Below are 21,587 nucleotides of genomic sequence, written 5' to 3' on the forward strand. Positions count from 1 at the left end.
TAAACAGTGATTTAGAAATCCATTTATATAACTGTGGCTTGAGGCAGCCTCAGAAATGTGGACAAATATTCACATTCATAGATAAGAATAGGATTCAGTCTAAATACCCAATGTCAGGGAATGATTGAATAAGTAATAGTACAATCATCTTTGGAGTGTTATATAATCATTATAAATGGTATTTTCTAAAAATTTCAGTGATATGGGAAAATACTCACAATATGCTGGTAAGTGGAAAAAACATGATGCAATGATTACAATAAAACAAATTGTGTGTAGCAGTGTGTGTGTGTGTATCCAGAAAGAGATGCATAAAAAAAATTGGTAGTACTTATCTTATGCAGTAGGAGTATAGGTGATTTTTATTTTCTTTTTTATACTTCCACACATTTTCTAAGCTTCATATTGTTTTCAAATTATTGTTTCTACAATCAGAAATAAATTTAAATATTAAAAAAATATTAAAGATAATGAGTAGATTTCTTTCCTTTTCTGGATTCTTGTTCACTTTGCTCCCTTTGCTTTGTTGTATTGGACAGCATCCTGGACAAGAAGTCAGAAGGTATTTTTTCATGTTAGGGTCCAGAAATTCATTAGCTATATGACCTTGGGCAAATCTAACTTCCATGAATCTCAGTTTTCTGATTTGTAAAATGGAGTATTTCTACCTTCCCTGCCTACACTGTTGGATGGTTGTGAGAATTAACATGTGGGAACGTTATGGGAACACACTTTTGCAAAGTAAGGTGTAAGTTCAAGGGATTCTCAAAATCACTGTGAGGTTTGATAATTTGCTAGAAGGACTCACTGAAGTCACTAAGAGCTGTTATCCTCACAGTTGCAGTTTATTACAGGGAAAGGATAGAGATCAAAATCAGCCAAAGGAAGAGATGCATAGGGCAGAGTCTGGAAGAGTTCCAGTGCAAAGCTTCTGTGTCATCTCCTGTGCAGTCAGGATGTGTTATCCTCCTGGCATTCATGTGTGACAATATGCAGAGTACTGCCAACCAGGAAGCTCGCCCAAGCTTTGGTGTCCAGAGTTTTTACTGGGGCTTCATTACATAGGCATGATTGATTGCCTGCATCATTGATCTCCGTCTCCAGGTCAGCTGATACTGTGTCACCCAAAGCCCCCACCCTCAGTCACATGGTTGCTCTTTCTGGCATAGCCAGCCCCAATCCTAACACTGTTGGGTATGTCCAACCCTATCCTAAGGTTCACTGTGGCCAGCCCCCACCCTAGACTGTTAGTGTGGCCGGCCCTATCCCAAAGAAGGACTCCGCTATCAAGTATGACATAGGTTGCCTTCCAGAGGCCAAGGCCCTATCCCAAAGAAGGACTCTGCTATCAAGTATGACATAGGTTGCCTTCCAGAGGCCAAGGCAAAGGCCAGATATCTCTTTGGACAAAGCTAAATTCTTCACTACACATAAGGTGACTGAAAAGAGATGGAAAACAAATTTAAATATAGAGGTATTGTTAGCATGGTCTGTTATTTACCATGTTCTAACACTGTAAAATAAGGAAGGGCATGAATTCCATAGGTACATGCAGCAGTGCAAATACCTGCTTCCTGATCCACAGAACCTTGGGGACCACCTTTGAGAATGAGTGTGCCAACAGTGGGTGCTGCAGAGACATTTGCTACAGTAGTTGTTTACCACAGAGACGAGTTAGGCTGAGAAGACACTTACCACCCTGCTGGGTGTGTGAACCTGACCCTTGCCTCAGTGTTAACAGCACAGCAAATATAGCCCACCATTAACGGATTTATCTAATGTGAGCGAGGTATAGCCTGTTCTTTACAGGTTACTCTGTCTGGCACCATCTCCCTCTGCAGTGCAGCTAAGCTCACTACACATAGCATGGGGCAATGATAAAAGTAAATTGGCTCAGTCCCCTTTCCAGAGTTTCACATCTCAAGCACTATGTCAACTTGGATCCATAAGGTTTCCTAAGGGTGAGATTATAAAAATGAAAACCCGAGATTGTTTTCTCATGAAATTAAAAAAAAAAATTAGAGCACAATGAAGAGAAATTATCCTCAGGAAGCTTCCTAGAGGACACCTGTATGCGTTCATGGAAAAAGAACCAGTGACAGAGACAGGGTGAAACTGTGAGCTCAAGTATAATTACGCTCTCACCCTTCCTTCGGAGGAAAGAATTTTAGCCTTTGTCTAGTGCTTTTGTTTTTTGAAATGCATAACTTGTCATAAAGGGATGTTGTCAGTAAATCTTGGTTGTACGTTCTGTTTCTTTTCAAGGAAAAACCGGCCATGCAGAAGTAGTCCGAGTGGTGTACCAGCCAGAACGCATCAGCTTTGAGGAACTGCTCAAGGTCTTCTGGGAGAATCACGACCCGACCCAAGGTAGATGAGGGAGCCAGTATTTAATTATCTTACTAATTACAGCTGGGATAATTAGTGTTTGAGCTGCATGGAAGAGATGAACCTTGAAATCACACAGGAGCTCAAGAATATGATTGCAGACATTTATTGACGAGGAAGAGGAGGGGCTGGCGAGAGAGAGGCTGAGAGAATAAAGGCGCAGCCCCAGTCGGCGCCCCTCCCCCTTTACAGCTGTCGGGGGTGGGAAAATTCCCACAGAGAAAGACGCCAGACAATAGAGATTCGTTCACCTTTGATTATTGCATTATTCCTCCTGAATGCAGTCTTTTGTCTACCAAATTAAAGTGTCTTTCTAGCAGCTCCAAAGTTTTCCTGATTTATGGTTCCTTTATTTCCCCGAATTTAGCCTTTGTCATCTTTTGACATTATCAGGTTTTTTTTTTTAAGTGTCTGTGGGTGATTAAAAAAAAAAGAATATAAAGGTAAAATGCAGTCTTCAGTGGGTCCACAATGCTTGGGTTATTTAAATATTTCATTTGTCTTCTTTGGAATTTGTCCTATGGAGATATTAATATATTAGAGCTATAAACAATGGTGGCCAGAAATTTTATTTGAATGCGCACACAAGCAAAAATCCCATGTTGGCAAATATCATTGTAATAGTCAATAATGGAGCAATTTCCAGATTTCACTCTGGAACAGCATCACAAGCACTGCTTTGCCAACGCGATGATCTTATATTATGAGGCTTATGAACTGAAAAGTCCTGTATAATAGATGTGATTTTCACAAACCCTGTTCGTTTAGCGATCAGTCTATTTAACAAAAATATATTCCCTTTGGTGTCAGGTTTTTGTGTAAGAGGTATGCCGTGTGGGCTGTTTCCTGATGAAGGGATGTGTTTTTCCAAATGTTCATTGTGCTTTGTGGTGGAACCTTACTATGACTCCAGCAGCACAGGTTGGTGGGTCCTGAATTCTGGTTCTAAGAGCCACCCAATGCCAGGGTCATTTGCCAGAGGGCAAAGGTCAGAGCTAAGGCAAAATAATCAATGAGCCAGGGTAAGGCAAGTCCAGGATCCAGGCAGATCCACCAGGGTGGGTGAGGGCCTGGGAAGGAGGCCAGAGGCAGGCTTTCCATTATTGTGAAGTCTGATTTGATGTGGCGGGGAGGAGTCCCTGGTGCAAGAGCAGTGAGGTGTGGGGCAGGGGAGGTAGAGGACTGGTAGGGCAAGAATACTGTAATCAGAAGGTTCAGATGTCACCTAGTGTGGACTACAAGACTGTCATATCACATGAGAACGGCAGGCCTAACAGCTTAGGCAGGCTTGGCTCAGCAGCAAAGCCTGACTGGTGAACATCATAAATAAGGTGGTGATGGCCAGGAGCTCGTGCTGGTAAGACTTTGATCCTACTGGAGCAGCCGTTCAGCTGGTTCCCAAAGCCAAGCGTCAAGATAGGATGCTGAGAGCTACAGAATTCTCAGTGAAGACAGGTATCAGGAGCCCAGGCAAGCCTGAAGTCATGTAGGAGACAGGCTCCTCATGGCTCCCAAGGTTGCGTATGTGGCCTTTGGCCTGGCCAACCTTAATGCCAGGCGTTCATAGAAACACCTTATGCTTAGCCCAGGCAAAATTTTGAAGAGGGTGAAGTCTATCATCTGCTTCTCTCTCCTTACTTCTCTTAACTTCTTACCCATTTTATCACATATTTACCAACATGCCTCAGTTAATTAGGTCACCAGTCCTAGCCCCTGAATCTCAGGGGGAATTCTACCTTAAAAAGAACCTTAAAAGAATCTCTTGTTCTCTCCATCCCTCATATCAGATTTATCTCAGCTGTGCCTCAGTCCTCTGTGAAATTCTCGGTTTACTGTCTGTATTAATTTGCTCAGGCTGCCATAATAAACTACCACAGACTGGGTGGCTTAAACAACAGAAATTTATTTTCTCACAGTTCTGGAGGCTGGAAGTCTGAGATGAAGGTGTTGGCAGATTGGTTTCACCTTGGCTTGTAGATGGCTGTGTTTTCTCTGTGTCCTCCCATGATCTTCTCTCTGTGTGTCTGTGTCTTGATCTCCTTTTCTTATAAGAACACCAGTCAAATTGGATTAGGACCCACTCAGATGACCTCATTTAATCATAATATTTAAAGACTCTATCTCCAAATAAGGTTATATTCTGAGGTGCTGGAGGTTAGGGCTTTAACAGATGAATTTGGAAGGGGAACACACGATTTAGCCCATAACACTGTCCAATAATATAATAGGTTGCTGTACTAGCCTTGCAGAGGTATTTTTATTCGAACAGGGGGTTCATAGACTCATAGACTGGAAGAGACTTTAGAGGTCATTTGCTTAACCTTCAGCTTCAATTCCATAAGACAAAAGATGACATCGCTAATGATGGTGTTCACAGACCATGGGATTTGATTGTTGAATGACGTATTTTTTACACTGATATTTTGGACAAATTACACATGGAGGAGGAGGGTTTTTCTACCCTTGCATATATTTGTTCCTGCTTAGAATAGTGCTTGATGCAGTATATATAGTCATACATATTAAATCACAAGATATCTGATCTCACATTATTATTAGAATTACTTTTTTGGATAGTTCAGTGTAATGGGCCATGGTAACAGTCTTTTTCTGCCTTGTAAGGTTTCCCATGACCCTTCTGGAAATAGGGCCAAAAGAGCGATCACATGACCTAGGCCTAGCCAATCATAGTATCTTTTCCTGTTGTAAACAGTGTTGGATCCAGAGAATGGGCATGTGACCCAAGCAGGACCAGTTAGAGTCGTTCCCTGGGACTGTTGTATGAGAGAAAAAAGTGTTCTCACGTAGCTGGGGATGCCAAGGTGGAGGTGCTCTGTATGTGGAGAGAGCCTGTCCACAGGAGAAGCAAGGGAGGAAGATGAGTAGAGACACTGAGAGATGAGAGACAGGAAGAGAGAAACTTCAGGAGACTCTGAGGCCCCAAGACTTCTCATTCCTGCAGCTCTTCCTTTGATTCTGAGAGCTCTCCTTGTAGCTTTTCAAGCTATGAGAGCTACTAGGTGTCCCTCTCTTTTTTTTAACTTAAGCTAGTGTGTTGGGTTTCTATTTCTTGCAACAACAACAAAAATGCTAACCAATCCACTTATTCAACTTAACCAATCATTGTGCTCAGTGTATGCAGTAATTGTTAGTTAACCATGGTCATTTGGCTGTAGAAATCAGAGGTCTAAAGCTGTTTGGTTAATAGTTTTACTGTTGACTCAGACATGGAGTGGATGACACTAGAAATTGTTTCTTCAAGTTCTGTTGGTGGTTTTATTAGAGGGTTCCTTGGTAATTCAGAATTAAGAATTGGGTTTTAAGATTTGGGATATATGGCCTGAGAACATATCAGATCCCCTCTGAATATTTCTAAACTAAAGTGAAAGACAGTCATTCATTAGTGACATTTATCTTGTGTGTACTCTGTTTGCCAGGTACTCTGCTAAGTGGTGCTAAATCACTAAGTGGTCTGGAGTAAGCGGCAGTATCCAGCCTCTTGGTTAATGCACAGGGAAAATATATTCCTATAAGAATAAAATAGTTTAATCCCAATTTACTGAGATCAAATCAACATTCCGATAAATGTTTGTAAGACCACAGACCAAAATATTCACCTGAAATCATTAAAACAAGTATATGTTAACACTGGAACATTAAACCAAAAGACATAAGTTCAGAAGAACTCTGGTATGAATGGATTTAATATTCCCAGGGAACTCAGAAGGTCTAAAACATGTAGTCGTGTAATTTTTCTGAGGTAAGAATTTGAAGCCCACTCCATTCTCCCTGAAGGATGGGCATACAGCAGGAGATAGCTAGGCTACAGGTGAACTTGGCCATCTGCACAACTTCTTTTGTTTTAATTGAGGTAACATTGGTTTATAACATTAATTTCAGGTGTACATCATTATATTTTGACTTCTATATAGACTACATCGTGTTCACCACCAAAAGTCTAGTTTCCATCTGTCACCGTACACATGACCCCCTTCCCCTCTGGTAACCAATTATGTTCTCCCTATCTATATGTTTGTTTGTTCATCTTCCACATATGAGCGAAGTCATATGTGAAGTAATTATTTTTCTCCATCTGATTATTTCACTTAGCATAATACTCTCAAGGTCCCTCCATGTTGTTGCAAACAGCAAGATTTCATCTTTTTTATGGCTGAGAAATATTACATTGTATATATATATACCACATCTTCTTTATCTGTTCATCAGTTGATGGGCACTTGGGTTGCTTCCACATCTTGGCTATTGTGAATAATGCTGCAATGAACATAGGGTGCATAAGTCTCTTTGAATTGTTGATTTCAAGTTCTTTGGATAAATACCCAGTAGTGGGATAGCTGGGTCATATGGTATTTCTATTGTTAATTTTTTGAGAAATCTCCATTCTGTTTTCCATAGTGGCTGCACCAGTTTGCATTCCCACCAGCAGTGTATGAGGGTTCCCTTTTCTCCACATCCTCTCCAACGTTTGTTATTTTTTGTCTTGTTGATTATAGCCATTCTAACAGGTGTAAGGTGATATCTTAGTGTAGTTTTGATTTGCATTTCCCTCATGATTAGTGATGTTGAGCATCTTTTCATATGCCTGTTGGCCATCTGTGTAGCTTCTTTGGAAAAATATCTGTTCAGACCCTCTGCCCATTTTTTGATAGGGTTGTTTGCTTTTTTGTTGTTGAGATGTATGTGTTCTTTATATATTTTAGATATTAACCCTTTATTGAATATGTGATTTGCAAATATCTTCTCCCAACTGGTAGGTTGTCTTTTTGTTTTGTTGATGGTTTCCTTTGCTGTGCACAAGCTTTTTAGTTTGATGTAGTTCCATTTGTTTATTTTTTCTTTTGTTTCCCTTGCATGAGGAGACAACTTCTTAATTTTCTACTTGAAGTGACATAGTGACTCTTGTCCAGTGAAAAGAACAGCACTTGTAGAGCGGAGCAGATGAGGGAAGTAGAGGTGTGGAAGACTGATTGCTCTTACTCAGAAAATGGACGTTTCAGCAGACAGCAACGTGTTGGATTTGGTGGAGACTCTGGTCTGTGAAGCAATAGCCCATTCTAGGTTCTTTTCAGAAACAAGAGTGAGTGATTTCTAAAACTACTTGAGGAATGTTCTTCCCTGTACCAGAATTGCTTATCAACAAAACGACAAAACTGTAGTAAAATTTGAGTAGGTGTTGAACTTTGATGTGAACATATGCCCAGGAAACACATGATTCTCAACAGAAATGTGACTCAAGAGAAATGTGTTTTAATTAGCATGTTGAAAGACTTTAGTACCTTGTTTATAAAGCCATTAATGATTTGAAGGGGCCATTTACATTTATTCTTATAATTTATTTCATTTTGTGGGAGAAGCAGTATTCTAAAATGATATTTCCAAATGTGGGGATTCTTGCTCATGTCAAGGTTCTACCATAGTAGAAACAGCAAGAATTTAAGCTTAATTAAAGTCCCCTCTCAATTAAGTCAGATCTTCATGACATAGACTAGACAGAGAAAATCCTGCATGTTCTTCACTGCTTCAAACTACTGAAGGCAGCTTTCACAGTATCTGCCCTAATGGGAAGGAGGAAGTCCTCATGGTCCACCATCTTGAAGGAAGCAAAGCTGATAAGAGAGCTATCAGAAAGTGTAGGCTTTTAAAGATATAGCTAGGGCCAGAGACCTGTTATTCCACAGCCGATATGCAGTGAATCCTAAGAGAGTGCTGCTCAATAAAGTAGCGTCAGATGAAGTAACAGATCTAATAGCATCATCATACATTTGGCCAATAAATGGAATAGTTTTTTCTCTTAATTTACCAGTTACCACAAAGTCTGTACTTTTGCTGAAGCATTTAGATACTACTGTTTAAGCTAATGTGTCCTCTTCTGGCTTTCTCTCTTACTCATGGGACTCCAGGCCTCTAAGAATAGACTGAAGCGTGCGCATTCGTGACCATGCAGTCCCCAAACTCCTCCAGTCTCCAGGCAACATGGCAGGACTTGAGATTTAGATTTGAGTTCTGGCTCCACTTGGACCTCTTCCTGAGCAACCTTGGGCAACACACTTACTCAATCTGAACCTCTCTTTTCTCATCTATGAAAAAGGGATAATAACATCTATACAGCTTACTTCATGGGCTATCATACGAATTGAATGAAATAATATGAAAATAACTTGAAAATGGTTAAGTACTATGCAAATGCCAGGCATTGTTATGTTCTTCTCAATACAACAATACAATTTCACTGGATTTATTTATTTATTTTTATATCCACGTTGCCCTTGATTTCTGTGGGAAAATATTTACCCTCCATCTACTTAAGTGTGAGTTTTCTTCCCATAAAGATTCTTTTATACTTCCTGTTAATTGGAAATATTTTAGCATTGTTTATGTTGTCATTCTGTGATGAAACTGCTGATGGTGGTGGTGGCGAGGCTGGTGGATAGAAGGCTCCTTAAGTTTGCTGCTGACACTGTCATCAAAAGAATCAGATCAGATCTCAGTCTCTCATGCTTGATCCCTATTCCTCTACCTAGCATGCTCTGTACATAAATTACACAATTTTAGTCCTTCGATTCCTGCATGGGGATACAGGGCACAGACCATGTACATTGGGCCAAGCCACAAGTACATAAGTGCACAATGTAGAGACTTCAGCTTTGTCTCACTTGATCCCATAAATCTGACTTCTCAATTCCAACCCGTTTCACTCTTCTCAATCTTGGGGGAAAGGATAGCAACATCTATTAAGCTCTTCTTATGGGCCAGTCATAGTGATAGATCCTTTGTATCCTTTCATTGAGTCCTTACCATAATCTTATGAAGTGGGGTTCATTGTCTTTATTTAACAGAAGAGAAGAAGTGAGGTTCTAGAAGACTGACAATCTTGCTTAACGTTGGTGGCAATATGTGGACCCAGCTCCGTCTAAAGCTCACATCTATTTTCTTTCCCCGACACCAGAGGGGTCCAAGCCTCTAGACTAGAAGGACTTCTTCTAAGGATAAATATTTTTATAGATCCCCCACATGATAATAATTGTGTTCTTAGTATCTTTTTAAAGCAATATATTAAAATGCTACTATGAATTTAATCACACTTTAAATTGAATGCCTATTTTGTTAACCAACACGATGTCACATACCTCTGGAAAATGGAAATGCTTACACGCATAGTGCATTCAACAGCCTGTAGGCCATGCCTGCTGCACAGTTGGATTTATGGACCTCTTGTAGTAGCTCCAGGCCTTCCCAGGGGACTGTGGTCACAGAGGGGGAACTGCTCCAGTGCTCTCCTGAGGCAGTAATGGCCTTTCTGCAGAGGCTCTCTGGCTGAGACTGGTAGTTGACCCCATATCAGTTTCTCCACTTCTGTGGTATTGGAATTTTAGTTGGATATGCAGCCACCAATAAAAACTAAATTTCCCAGACTCCTTATGGCTAAGCATGGCCATGTGTCAGAATTCTGACTACCTGGGCATGGGTATAAGTGATGGTGTGCAACTTCTGGGCTGTGTGCACTTAGAGGAAGGGGTGTTCTCTTCCTCTTCCTCCTTTCCACAAGTTGTAGTGAACTATTTGGAACACTGGGATGGGGGCCTCATCCTTGTAATTGAGGAGCTACAAGATAGAAGGCTCCAGAGTCGCCATCCCAGGCTGGCCTCTATACAAGAACTGTCTTCTTTAACCTGCTGTTATTTTGGTTCGTTTTAGATCTTTTTTTCTTTTCTCCAGCAGCTGAGCATATATCCTTACTGAAATAGCTTTCAACTCTGAGCTGGCTATGAACTCCCAGTCACTCCTCTGAAGACCTTAATTAAAATGTTCCCCTAATTAAAATGTCTGTAATGAAATCTATTAAGAGTGTAGACTCTGAGGTTAGAGGAGATATGGCTCTAACCAGGCCTGCCATGTACTTGCTGCGTGGTCCGGGAAGGTTACCCGACACCTCACCATGTCTCATTTCGCTCTGTCTCCACTTGACCAGTGGGTCTGACCATCATTTTCTCTCATCTGGCTGCTACAGTAGCTTCCTAACTGACCTGTCTTGCCCTTTCCCAAGGCAATCTCCATAATGACCTGTTAAAAACACAAAACAAAGTATGTCCCTCTCCTGCTTAAAGCACTTTGCTGGTTGCCCATTTTCTTTGGGATAATATACAGACTCTTCACAATGGCCAGCATGGCCTGGGATTAACTGAGGGACGCCTACTTCTCCAGCCCTCCCCACCCCCATTCAGTGCATTTCTGTTACTGTGACCTTCATTCCCTCCTTTCCTGGAACACACACACACACACACACACACACACACGCTTTCTTGCCTTGAGGCCTTGCCTGCTGCTCAGTCTGCCCACAGCTCTTGGCACGACTGGCTCTCTCCTTTCCTTCCGCTTAAGTGTCGTGTCCTCAGAGAGGCCTTTCCTGGCCCACCCTAACTAAAGCAGTTCCCCCGCAGCCCTCACGCCCAGCTTTCTCTCCCGCTGCACTCCCCTTCCTTCCTAACACTTATCGCAAGGTGGATGATTTATCTATTTACTTGTTTATCAACTGTCTCCTCTTCTATAAAGTAACGACAAATAATTTTCTTGTTGAAGGAATGAATGAGTTTCCCCATCTGTAAAGCAGTTCCTATCCCATGTGTGTGTCAGGATGTATGAGGGAACGTAGTCTGGTGGGCAGAGCCCAGTACCAGGCAAAGGGTAAGCACACGCCATATGTAACAGCCACCGTACTCGTCCTCGTATGTCACAGCCACGTCACCAGCTCCTGTTTGTTTGCCTTGCTCTTTCTTGAACCCCAGTCTTTCTCTACTTTTTTCTCTATCGTTTTTCCCCAGCTCATGTTCCGAATACCCCCGATCATTTCCTATTCTTGGTTTATACCCTTTATCCTCAGTCAACTCCACAGCAGCCCTTTCCCTCCCACCTCCACCCTCCACCCTTCCACAGTGAGCTCCCAGTTGTCCTCAGAAAGCTTTGTCTGGTTGTCCCAGTGGGCCACCCTATCTGTGGTGTTAGGTTTCATGGGGGTCCCAGGACCACATACCCTGGCCTGGTGCCTTAGCCCTCAGAGCCATGAGAAGAGGATTAATGCGGCTCCTCAGCCCCTGGTTGGAACTAGAGACCCCCGAAGGACTCTTCTTCATTGAGTGCTCTTGGACCCTATATATCCCCCTCCCCACTCACCAGGACGCATTGCTATAGGCAGGTTATTCCCAGAGGATTGGGGGTGGGGTTAGTCCATTCCGTCTTCAGCAGGTTTGCCTCATGGCTTCTTTCCAGGTGCATGGTGGAGAAGCAAGTCCCCTGTGCCATCTACTGGGAAACATTAATTGGAGAGTGAAAAATCCTATTTTCCTCCTGTTTCTCATCAAGTTGGCAATTAAGTACTGGTGTTCATGTATTTGAACTTGCCAAATTAATATCTGAACTTGGTTGTGCTGACCCTTTTAAGTTAGTTTTTTTTAATAAGTCACCAGTTTTGAAGGGCTATCCTTTTTTTAGACCATGTACAAGGAATCTATCATCTGCAAATAATTAGACAGTGGGAATTATATTGTATTGCTAATGAGCAGATGTGCATACTTATAGTGGAGGAACAGCTGCACACATATAAAATGCAAAAACCACCCAAACCCGGCATTATGAATTCTGAAAGGGATTTCATTCTTTTAAGAATTTCAAAAACAGAAAAAAATGAGACAAAGAATTTAACTGATATTTTTCTTTATTAATTGTTCTTTCAGTCGCACTTTTCCTTGCATAGCATTATCGTACATGTACATAGTATCTTTGCTTTTTGCAAATGTGCTATTTGCACTTTCAAATCCCTCTCTCATATAATACTATGGAGCTTATATTTAACATTTTTCCTTTGCAGTTCTAGTGCTGTTAGGGTTTAGTGCCTCCAGACTGAATGAAAGACTCTTACTGGGTGTTTTCTCTTGGCTGGGTGTGGTGCTACGTGCTTATGTGCATGTGATCCCATTTGATCCTTAAAGAAACCTGTGAGCAGGTGGTCTTAGACCCATTCTACAGATGAACAACCAGGCCCAGAGAGGTGAAGTGATTTGGCACAAGCCAGTTAGTACGTTATGTGACAGAGCTGGGATCTGGGCTAATTCCAAACCTGTGTTCTTTCCATGCTATGGTACACAATCCCACATTGTTACACGATGCTGTGAGCCAACAAACACAATACACCATGACTGGAAATAGCAGCACACTATCCAATGAAGAGTTTCTGTCCTCGTGAGCTCCTTGTAATTTCCGTTACAATTTTATAATCCTGTTAAAGATTTGCAAGATGGAGAAGTTCAAATAGTCTGGCTTTTGAAAATTTTCAGCCAGGAAGAATTCCACATATTTTAGATAAAAATGGTTAGGTCATTTAAAATTTGAATAAATGGCTGAAATGGTATGAAATCAATAAAAAGAAATGAACTCAGAAGAATTACATGACTTCATGTAAAAGAGCACTAAATTAGATAAGAGAAAAATCAGAGCAGATAACATTGACAGGAGCTAGAATTTCCAGGTTCTGATAACGGCAGGCTAGGTTATTCAGATCAACTTTCTCAATGCAAACAACTCAAAATGTTGGATTAGATATAAAAACATATTAAAAGCATCACCTCAAAGAGTTGACAAAATTATTAGGAATTATCAGGTTAAAATTGAAGGGAACACAGGAACCCAGGCAGGTAAGCAGAAGAGTAAAAACACCTTTGTTCTGAGGGAATTTGCCAAATCCCAGACAAGTTGAGTTTTAAGGGTGTCATTAAGTATATAGAGGATGTGACCAGCACAAGTAAAGTTCTTGACCTAATGGACATATATTAAACACTGTACCCTACACCTGGGGAGTGTACCCTCTTAATCACAAGAGAAAAAAAAATATGATTATCAAAATAGATGCAGAAGAGGTATTTAATACAACTAATTTATGATTTAAATGATTTAAAATGATTTAAATGATCACAAATGATTTAAAAACACAAATAAAAGATAGCTTTCTTAATCTGATAAAGACTATGTACAAAAGCCTACAGAAAACTTCATACATAACAGTGAAACATATGGGGCTGGCCCCGTGTCTTAGCGGTTAAGTGTGCGCGCTCCGCTACTGGCGGCCTGGGTTCGGATCCCGGGTGCGCACCGACGCACCGCTTGTCTGGCCATGCTGAGGCCGCGTCCCACATACAGCAACTAGAAGGATGTGCAACTATGACATACAACTATCTACTGGGGCTTTGGGGAAAGAAAAAAAAAAAAAGGAGGAGGATTGGCAATAGATGTTAGCTCAGAGCCGGTCTTCCTCAGCAAAAAGAGGAGGATTAGCATGGGTGTTAGCTCAGAGCTGATCTTCCTAAAAAAAAAAAAAAAAAAACCGTGAAACATTGAGAAACCAATGATGCCATTACAATTTCTAATCAGCATTGTGCCGGTGGTCCTGGCTCATGTAGTAAGTCAAGGAAAGAAACAAAATATATAACCATTGAAAAATATGGCAGATAACTTGTTTACCTTTCCTCACCTGGACACAGTTCTCATCCTCACTTGTAGTGGCCACATGACTGAGTTCTAGCCAATGGAATGTGGACAGAAATGACATCTGCTACTTCCAGGCCTGGCCCATAAACACCTCCTGTGTGATCTTTGAACTTTTCTCTTCACCTGTCTGCCAGCTGAATGTGGATGCTGAGGGAAACCTTTGTAGTAACATCTGAAGATGGTTAAGCTTCCATCAGGCCCCTGAAGAGTTCATGAAACAGAACCATCCCCAACTCATTTTTACTAATTGGTCTTTGCATGATCAAGAAATAAACTTCTAGAAGTTAAGTCACTGGAATTTCAGGGTTGGTTTATTTACCAGGAATTGGTATCTTGAAGTAGAATGAGACTAAAACTCTAAAAAATGTGGCATTGGCTCAATGATTGGGCAGCTGGAAGATCCACTATGGGATTGTGCCTATGGTTTGTGAGGATGTCAGTTCTCTCCAAATTGTTTTATAAATTCAGTGCAAACCCAAATGGGTGAATGAACAGTTCATTCATGAATCCCAACAATTTTTGTTGCTATTGTTATTTTTGCAGATCTTCAGAGCTGATTCTGATGTTTATATGGAAATGCCAGAGTTCAAGAAAGGCAAAGACACTCTTACATAAGAACAAGAGAATGGGAGGACTTATTCTTCTAGATATCAAGATTTATTATAAAGCGATGGTTATTAAAACTGTGAATTTGCTGTAGGGACAGATGACTAGACCAATGCAGTAGAATGGAGAATCTAGAAACAGACCCACAAGTATACAGATAGGACAGATGACATACCTGGCATTTCATTGAGCTGGGGAAAGGATGACTTTTTAATAAATAGTGATAAGACGATTTGGATTTTCATACGGAAAATAATTCAATTGGATTTTTACCTAGCACCATGCACAAAAGTCAATTCCAAGTAGATTAAAGACCTAAACGTGAAAGCAAAACTACAAAACTTCAAGTAGATAATATCATTATGATCTTGGGCTTGAGAAGCATTTGTTAAGCAAGAAACAAAAAGCACTAACCATAAAAGGAAAATATTTGATAAATTAAACTATATTAAAATCACACTGTGGTTCATCGGAAAACATAAAGAAAATGTAAAAACAGTGAGATTACATTTGGCAAAGGATTAGTATCCAGGATATATAAAAAATAGATTTAAAAAATATCTCCAACAGATTTTTTTAGAAAAGACCACTGAATAGAAAAACGGGCAAAAGACTTGAATAGTGGTGAGGAAACATATGAAATAATAATCAATGTTTATTAATCAGGAAAATGCAAATTAAGATCAAGTAAGATTCTATTACACACTAAGCATACTGACAAAGAGTAAAAAGTCTGACATGAACAGACTTTAATGAATTGGCAAGCATTTAGAGCTCCAGGAACCCTCATGCATTGAGGGTGGTTTGTAAATTGGTAGCACGACTCTGGAAAATGGTTCAGCATCTAGTTAAGTTGAAGACATGCAAAGCCTATAAGCCAACAATTGTATTTCTAGGTATGTGTTCAAGAGAAACTCATACATATGTGTAACAGAATACATGTCAAGAATGTCTTAGCAGCCCCAAGCTGGTAATATTCATTAACAGTAGAATGGATAAATCAAATGTGGTCTATTCATACAATGGGATATTATGAAGCACTGAAAACTAAGAAAATAGAAGAATCTCATGAACATAATAGTAACTGAAAGATTAAAACTACAGTATAATTTCATTTATATCAATCTCAAAAACAGGCAAAGCTAAACTGTGTTTTTTCTGGCTGTGTGTATGCACCAAGGAAATTATTGTCACAAAAATCAGGTGTGGTTACAGCTAGAGAGCAGGAGGGTATTGTCATCATTCGGGACACATGGAGAGCTTTCAAAGGTGCTGGCAATGCTCTATTTTTTGACAAGAGTGGTAGTTATATGAGTGTTCACTTTATGATAAGTAATTTAATAGTATTATATATAGCAACATATATAATATGCTAATATTAATGTGAACACTTTAATAAAGTGTGCATTTGTTTTATGTACTTGTGTACATTTATGTACCTTTCTGTAATCAGATCCAGAAATTACAAAGGTTAATATGGTGATGGCTACTTCTGCTAATAATATGAACAATGTCCATGATGAAGGGCCAGCTTTGTGAATGTGTGTGTACATGTGTGCTTGGTACTGATTCAAATGTAAACATCTTATAAATCTCATTTTCATGTCTAATGTTCTGTAGTGGAGTACTTTGACTGACTCATTGCTACAGAACGTTAAGATTTGGATAAGAAATGGTTATAGAAATTTTAATATTTTGAAGGTTTTCTTATACATTTTGATGATAATTTGAACATTTCAGTACTCACTATTTGGTCAAACTTGGGTGTTTATAACATAAACGAATATGGAGTCCCAGACATTCTAAGAAAGATATAATAATTAAAAACATTTCCTTTGGCCAGCCATAAATAGAATTTCCCTTTTATAGAAGCAAAATCTATACTAAGATAACTTTTTTATCTTTTAGGAAGAAATCACCACATCTTTTCAAAATAATTTATTTATGATTATAGAAGTAATGTTTTCTCATTGCTGAAAATCAAAACTTTCTTTTTAGGTACAGAGTGAATATTTGGCACCTCTGTTATATAGCAATAGTCTTTTATCTCTCTTGAGATGCATTTTCTTAAAAAATAGAAAGAATATTGTGAAAATGATAAGGAACACAGGTATTTCCTTTTAGAAGAGAGCCACATAATATCTTTCACATTTCATTACATTCTACTTCATTTTTTTTTTTTTACTTAAATGATATATTATTTACAACTTGGGATAGTCCTGGTTAAGAGCATGGAATTTGGAGTTAGCTAGTTCCAGATCCAGCACTGGCCTTGGGCAGTTACTCAGCTTCTCTCTGAGTATCAGTCTTATCTCCTGGGAAATGGGTTTGAGTTTTATAATAATACCCCATGTACTTGGAGAATTGGAAAACATAAGTAAAGTACAGTGGCACATAGTAAGGGCCCTAGAATCATTAGCTATTCTGTTGGTCACTTGAATCAAACATTATTTATATTTGTAGTTAAGGTGTGTTTAGTTTAATAGGCATGTTTGTGTGTAATTGTAACTAACTGTAAGTATGATGTGTAATGTTCAGACATGAGAAGTGAAAAAGGATCAATTAGTTTTTCTTAACTGATATGGCTTACATTCTTATCAGGCAGAGGTTGAAATGGGCCATTAGAGTTCTATTAAATCTGGAAGGGCCAGTTTCATAGTGGATCATTTATCATAGTTTCTCAACCCCAATTTCTTTTCCTCTGATAGTTATTTTCACACTTCATAGGAAGTAAAGAGGTAGTTGACAAATAGATAACATATATCTCCCTCTTTCTTCCTTTCTTTTCTTTTCTTTCCTTTGCTTTCCTTTTTTTCCTTTCTTGCATGAGGAAACAAGGGCTATCCATCCATTTGTTCAATGTTTTAAATTTAAAATGAGATGTCAATTAAAATTGATAGAATTAATTTTTCAGTCAGATAAAGTGAGATTGCTCCATATTAATAAGGCTTGTCTCCAACACCTGAGTTAAAGGGCAGGTATGCCAGGAAAGGTCACGTGGGTAATGGTAAGAAATGCCGGCTGTTACTGTGAGGGGTGTGGTCTCATCTAGCTGTTGGAGGACGTCATGGACTGTGATGTTTTTCCCTTAGAGGCTCTATTTTCCAGCAGGAGGCAGGAGGCCATCCTTGAAGCAGCACTTGTGTAAGCTGTTCCACTAATGCCAGTCATCTGTGGTGGTCTTCCTGTGCCACCGCAGCACACAGATGGCCTTTTTGTGCATTTCTGTGGAGGCAGGGACAGTTTAAGAACAAAGAGTAGAGGGACTGTTTATGTGCCTAGAATGTTTGAGGTTCTGAGTCGTTTATTGGTTGTTTCATTTTTCATTGAGATAAATTTTGAAGAAGCAAGTGGGAGTGTTCAAAATCTAGTAAATAGAGTTATAGCAGCTAAGCTTCTCCTTACGCTGGTCTCACAAAGAGAATCAAGTAATGTAATGTAGACATACCATCCTGAGTGTGACCAATGCAGTATGTAGGCCTGTGATCTTTCTCTGAGAATAATGTCCCTCAGGTGTGTGTAAACCTTATGTTGACCACAGGAATTTGAATCTCTTAATTTTATAGCAATTTAATAAACTTGTCTAATAATACTTTAATAAACATATCTAATAAGAGTTTATCCAAAGACCTAAACAACTGAAGTGGTAGAATGTAAAAAACAACATAGCACTAGAGGTGGGCGGTAAGGAAGCTCGAATGAGAGAAAAACTAGTTGAATAGCTTGAAGTCCTAGGTTTCCCTAGATGCAGAGCCTGAGACAGGGATTCAGTGCATGTGACTTATTAAGGAAAAATAAAAGAACCTGTAATGGAATGAGGGAAGGGGAAGTAGGATAGGGAAAGGGAAGAAGATGAGCAAGGATGTAGCCTCAGGTAGTGTGGCCTTCACCTGCTCCACAGTGGGGACAGGGGAGTTCTGGAGGTGTGGCCATGTAACTGTGTTCTGACCAATCAGATATGAGTGAAAGTGTGGCATGGAACTACTGGGAAGGCTCTTTAAAGATAGACGAAGTGAGAGGAAGTGTCCTTCTATTTTTCCTTCTTCTAGCCTGCAACTTGGATGTGATGGCAGTAGCATATCTTATGTCCTTGAGAATGAGAGCCATATGCTAAGGATAGTTGAGTAGAAAGAAGAAATCTTAGTCCCTGGTGACCATGGAGCCACCCCGCCACCCCCAGACCACCTACTTCAGTAGCTTTCACTCATTTTAAGTGAAAAAGAAATATAATTCTATCTCGTTGAAGACACAATTACTTTTGTTCTCTGTTAAACTGATATCAATTCCTAATTGGTACAATGAGATAGGACTGTACTAATGTTTGAGAGGTATGAGACCTTCTGAGAGATACGGTAAGATGCCATAGTCACCAGAAAACACATTATGATGACAACTGTAATGCTGCTTCTTTTTTTCCTGCCCAAAATATTAAATAAGAAACAAAAAAGACTTTTTTCTTGCTTTTTCCATACAATTGAGAACCTTACCTCTTTCAAACTTTATACATGTTGATTTCAATTTGTGCTTATTCACTTAGTCTGTAATACTTTCTTGCCTTCTTTTTAAACTTTCACTGTGTAACTGAAAATGCTACTTTACTAGAAAAGAAAAAAAAGCCTTGTATTCCCTAATGCAAATCTCCATTCTCTTGAATTAGAGGGTTAAAAAAAAAATGACACCACACTGGTAACTACTGAAATTAGTGGATCCAGACAAAATATGAATACCAAAGACCTCTGATCCCTTTTTATAACTATTGGTTTCCACCCACCTTAACGTTTCACTTCATACGTGTTGCTTCATTTAGCTGCCTTGAAAATGGAGGCTTTGAAAGAGATGATATCAGAAGATGTGGTCCATTATATATAGCAGTGGGTCTCAACTGGGGGCAGTTTTGCCCTCCAGGGGACATTTGGCAGTGTCGAGAGATATTTTTAATTGTCACAACTGGGTGGATGCTGCTGACATCAGTGGATAAAATCTAGGAATGCTGCTACGCATCCTACAATGCACAGGACTCTCTCTCACAACAAAGCATTACCCAGCCCGAGATGTCAGTAGCGCCAGGGTGAAGAAACCCTGATAGAGAGAGAATCCTTGGTAGTCAGTCTTTCATTTTAACAGTTTAGTTACCCAACAGTGTCTTTAAAAGCACTTAAATTTCATTTCTAGTATATTAGTTAATTTTTTAGCATTTCTTTCCCTCTTTAAAATAGCTCAAGTACTCTTCCCTCCCTCAAATGACCTAGTTAACATGTTCCCTTGCTGATGGTTTATCATCTCCTGGTATGCAAAAGAGTGACTGAAGGTTTACACTCAGCCAAAATCACATGGAAGTCCAAATTTCAATGTAATTTCCTGGCTTGCCTTGTTTAAAAAACATATTTATATTCTAAATTAGTGGATTATTTGAAGGAAATTTTACTTTACTTGCCTTCAGTTTACTTTTCAAAGGCATCTCACTTGAGTGAATATTGATATGGAAAACAACTGACCAATGTATTGGCTTTCGTAAAGTTGAAAGGGATAATAAACAAGTGGAAACTAGAGGTCTAGTGTAAGAATTATGAAATTGAGTGTGTTTATAGGAGGGAATCACAGACCTCTGTCATTTTTCAGCATTACGTTCACTTTGCTCTGAGAATGGAAAATCTGAAAAATGATGCCCCTTAGGCTTTGTTCATGAGAAGAGGAGTGAAATATTAGGCTTGCAGTTCTGGAAGCAGTGATGGGATTTTGTAGTGAAATGACTCACTATTACCAGTTCATTTATTCAACCTACACAACCAGAAACAACCAGGAAGCATTTGTTAAGCAACCCTGAATTAGGGCTCTACAGAAGAGCTAGGTGTTCATCCTGGCTTTATCGTCACACTCAATTAGGTATCGAGTCTAGATCAGGGAAAGGGAAAGAAGAACATTAGTGAAGGATTTTACAGAAAACAAGCTAAAGCTAGGTGACTGCCTGGCTTAAGGTATAGAAGAGGCTTCAAATGAAACATGGATTACTTAAAGATTGAAAGCTTGGGTTGCTAGGAGAATGATCATGTCAGTTGATAGAGATGAGAAAGGTGGGGGACAATAAAAGATAATGAAGTCAAGGTGAGAACTGAGGGACAATGGAGCCGAGATATGTAAATGTCTAACAGAATGTGAAGCTGGAAAGAGAGCTTGGATCACAAATTTAGATTTGGAAGCTCTCAGCGTAGAAAGGGGAGATTCCATTGGAGGGCACATGGAAAGGAGGGCGACAGCCAAAGACTGAACCAGGAACCTCCGTAGTAAGGAGGACGAGGGGGAAAAATGGAAAAGCAAATAAATATAGAGTGGTCAAGAAATAGTGAAAGTCTTAGGTAAATGTAGAGTTACAAGGCCAAGGGGAAAGCATTTAAGGAAGGAGGGTGCTGTTAACACTGTCAGATGGAGCAGAGTGATCAAAAATGATGAAGACAAAAGGGTAAAAAATAGAAAAAATTAATTTGTTGGTTAACGATGGCAATTTAAAAATATTTGTCACTATCCAGATGCCATTTATTTAATTTTTGGTGTGTGTGTGTGAGGAAGATTCGCCCTAAGCTAATATCTGTTGTCAGTCATCCTCTATTTTGTATGTGGGTAGCCGCCACAGCATGGTTTATGAGTAGCGTAGGTCTGCGCCCAGATCTGAACCCATGAAACTGGGCCATCGAAGTGGAGAGTGCCGAACTTAACCACTACGTCACCGAGCTGGCCCCACCGTTTATATGAATTTTTAATCTGAGTTATTTTCCTGAAATAAATTTAAAGAATCCATTTATTAACAGAATAGTAACACAAAACAAAAAATACCAAAAAACCCCCCCACAAAAACCTAAAGGAATTTTTTCAGTCTGTCTGTGTCCCCATGCCCTTTATTTAACTATAAATGATTTTTTAAATTGGACTAGAAAATATTTAGAAAATATTTAGCCCAAAGACTTCTGCTTATGATCAAAAATTAGTAATAGGGACTGGATTTACTCTCCCACTTGAAACGACTGAAAAATTAGACAAATTAT

At 39.6% G+C, this 21,587-nt stretch overlaps 1 protein-coding gene across 4 annotated transcripts in view; it reads left to right on the plus strand.

Moving 5' to 3' along the window:
* Positions 1 to 21,587, plus strand: part of MSRA (methionine sulfoxide reductase A) — a 392,963-nt gene that overhangs the window by 261,572 nt on the left and 109,804 nt on the right. For all 4 annotated transcript variants that reach the window (XM_087437390.1, XM_087437388.1, XM_087437391.1 and 1 more), the window contains one exon: positions 2,266 to 2,370. In XM_087437390.1, the coding sequence (XP_087293516.1) occupies positions 2,266 to 2,370 (105 nt within the window). The remainder of the gene's footprint in view (positions 1 to 2,265; positions 2,371 to 21,587) is intronic.

This window comes from Ceratotherium simum, chromosome 12 (genome assembly GCF_057802395.1).
Source record: "Ceratotherium simum simum isolate JZ-2026a chromosome 12, ASM5780239v1, whole genome shotgun sequence".
In the NCBI taxonomy this organism is placed as follows: Eukaryota; Metazoa; Chordata; class Mammalia; order Perissodactyla; family Rhinocerotidae; genus Ceratotherium; species Ceratotherium simum.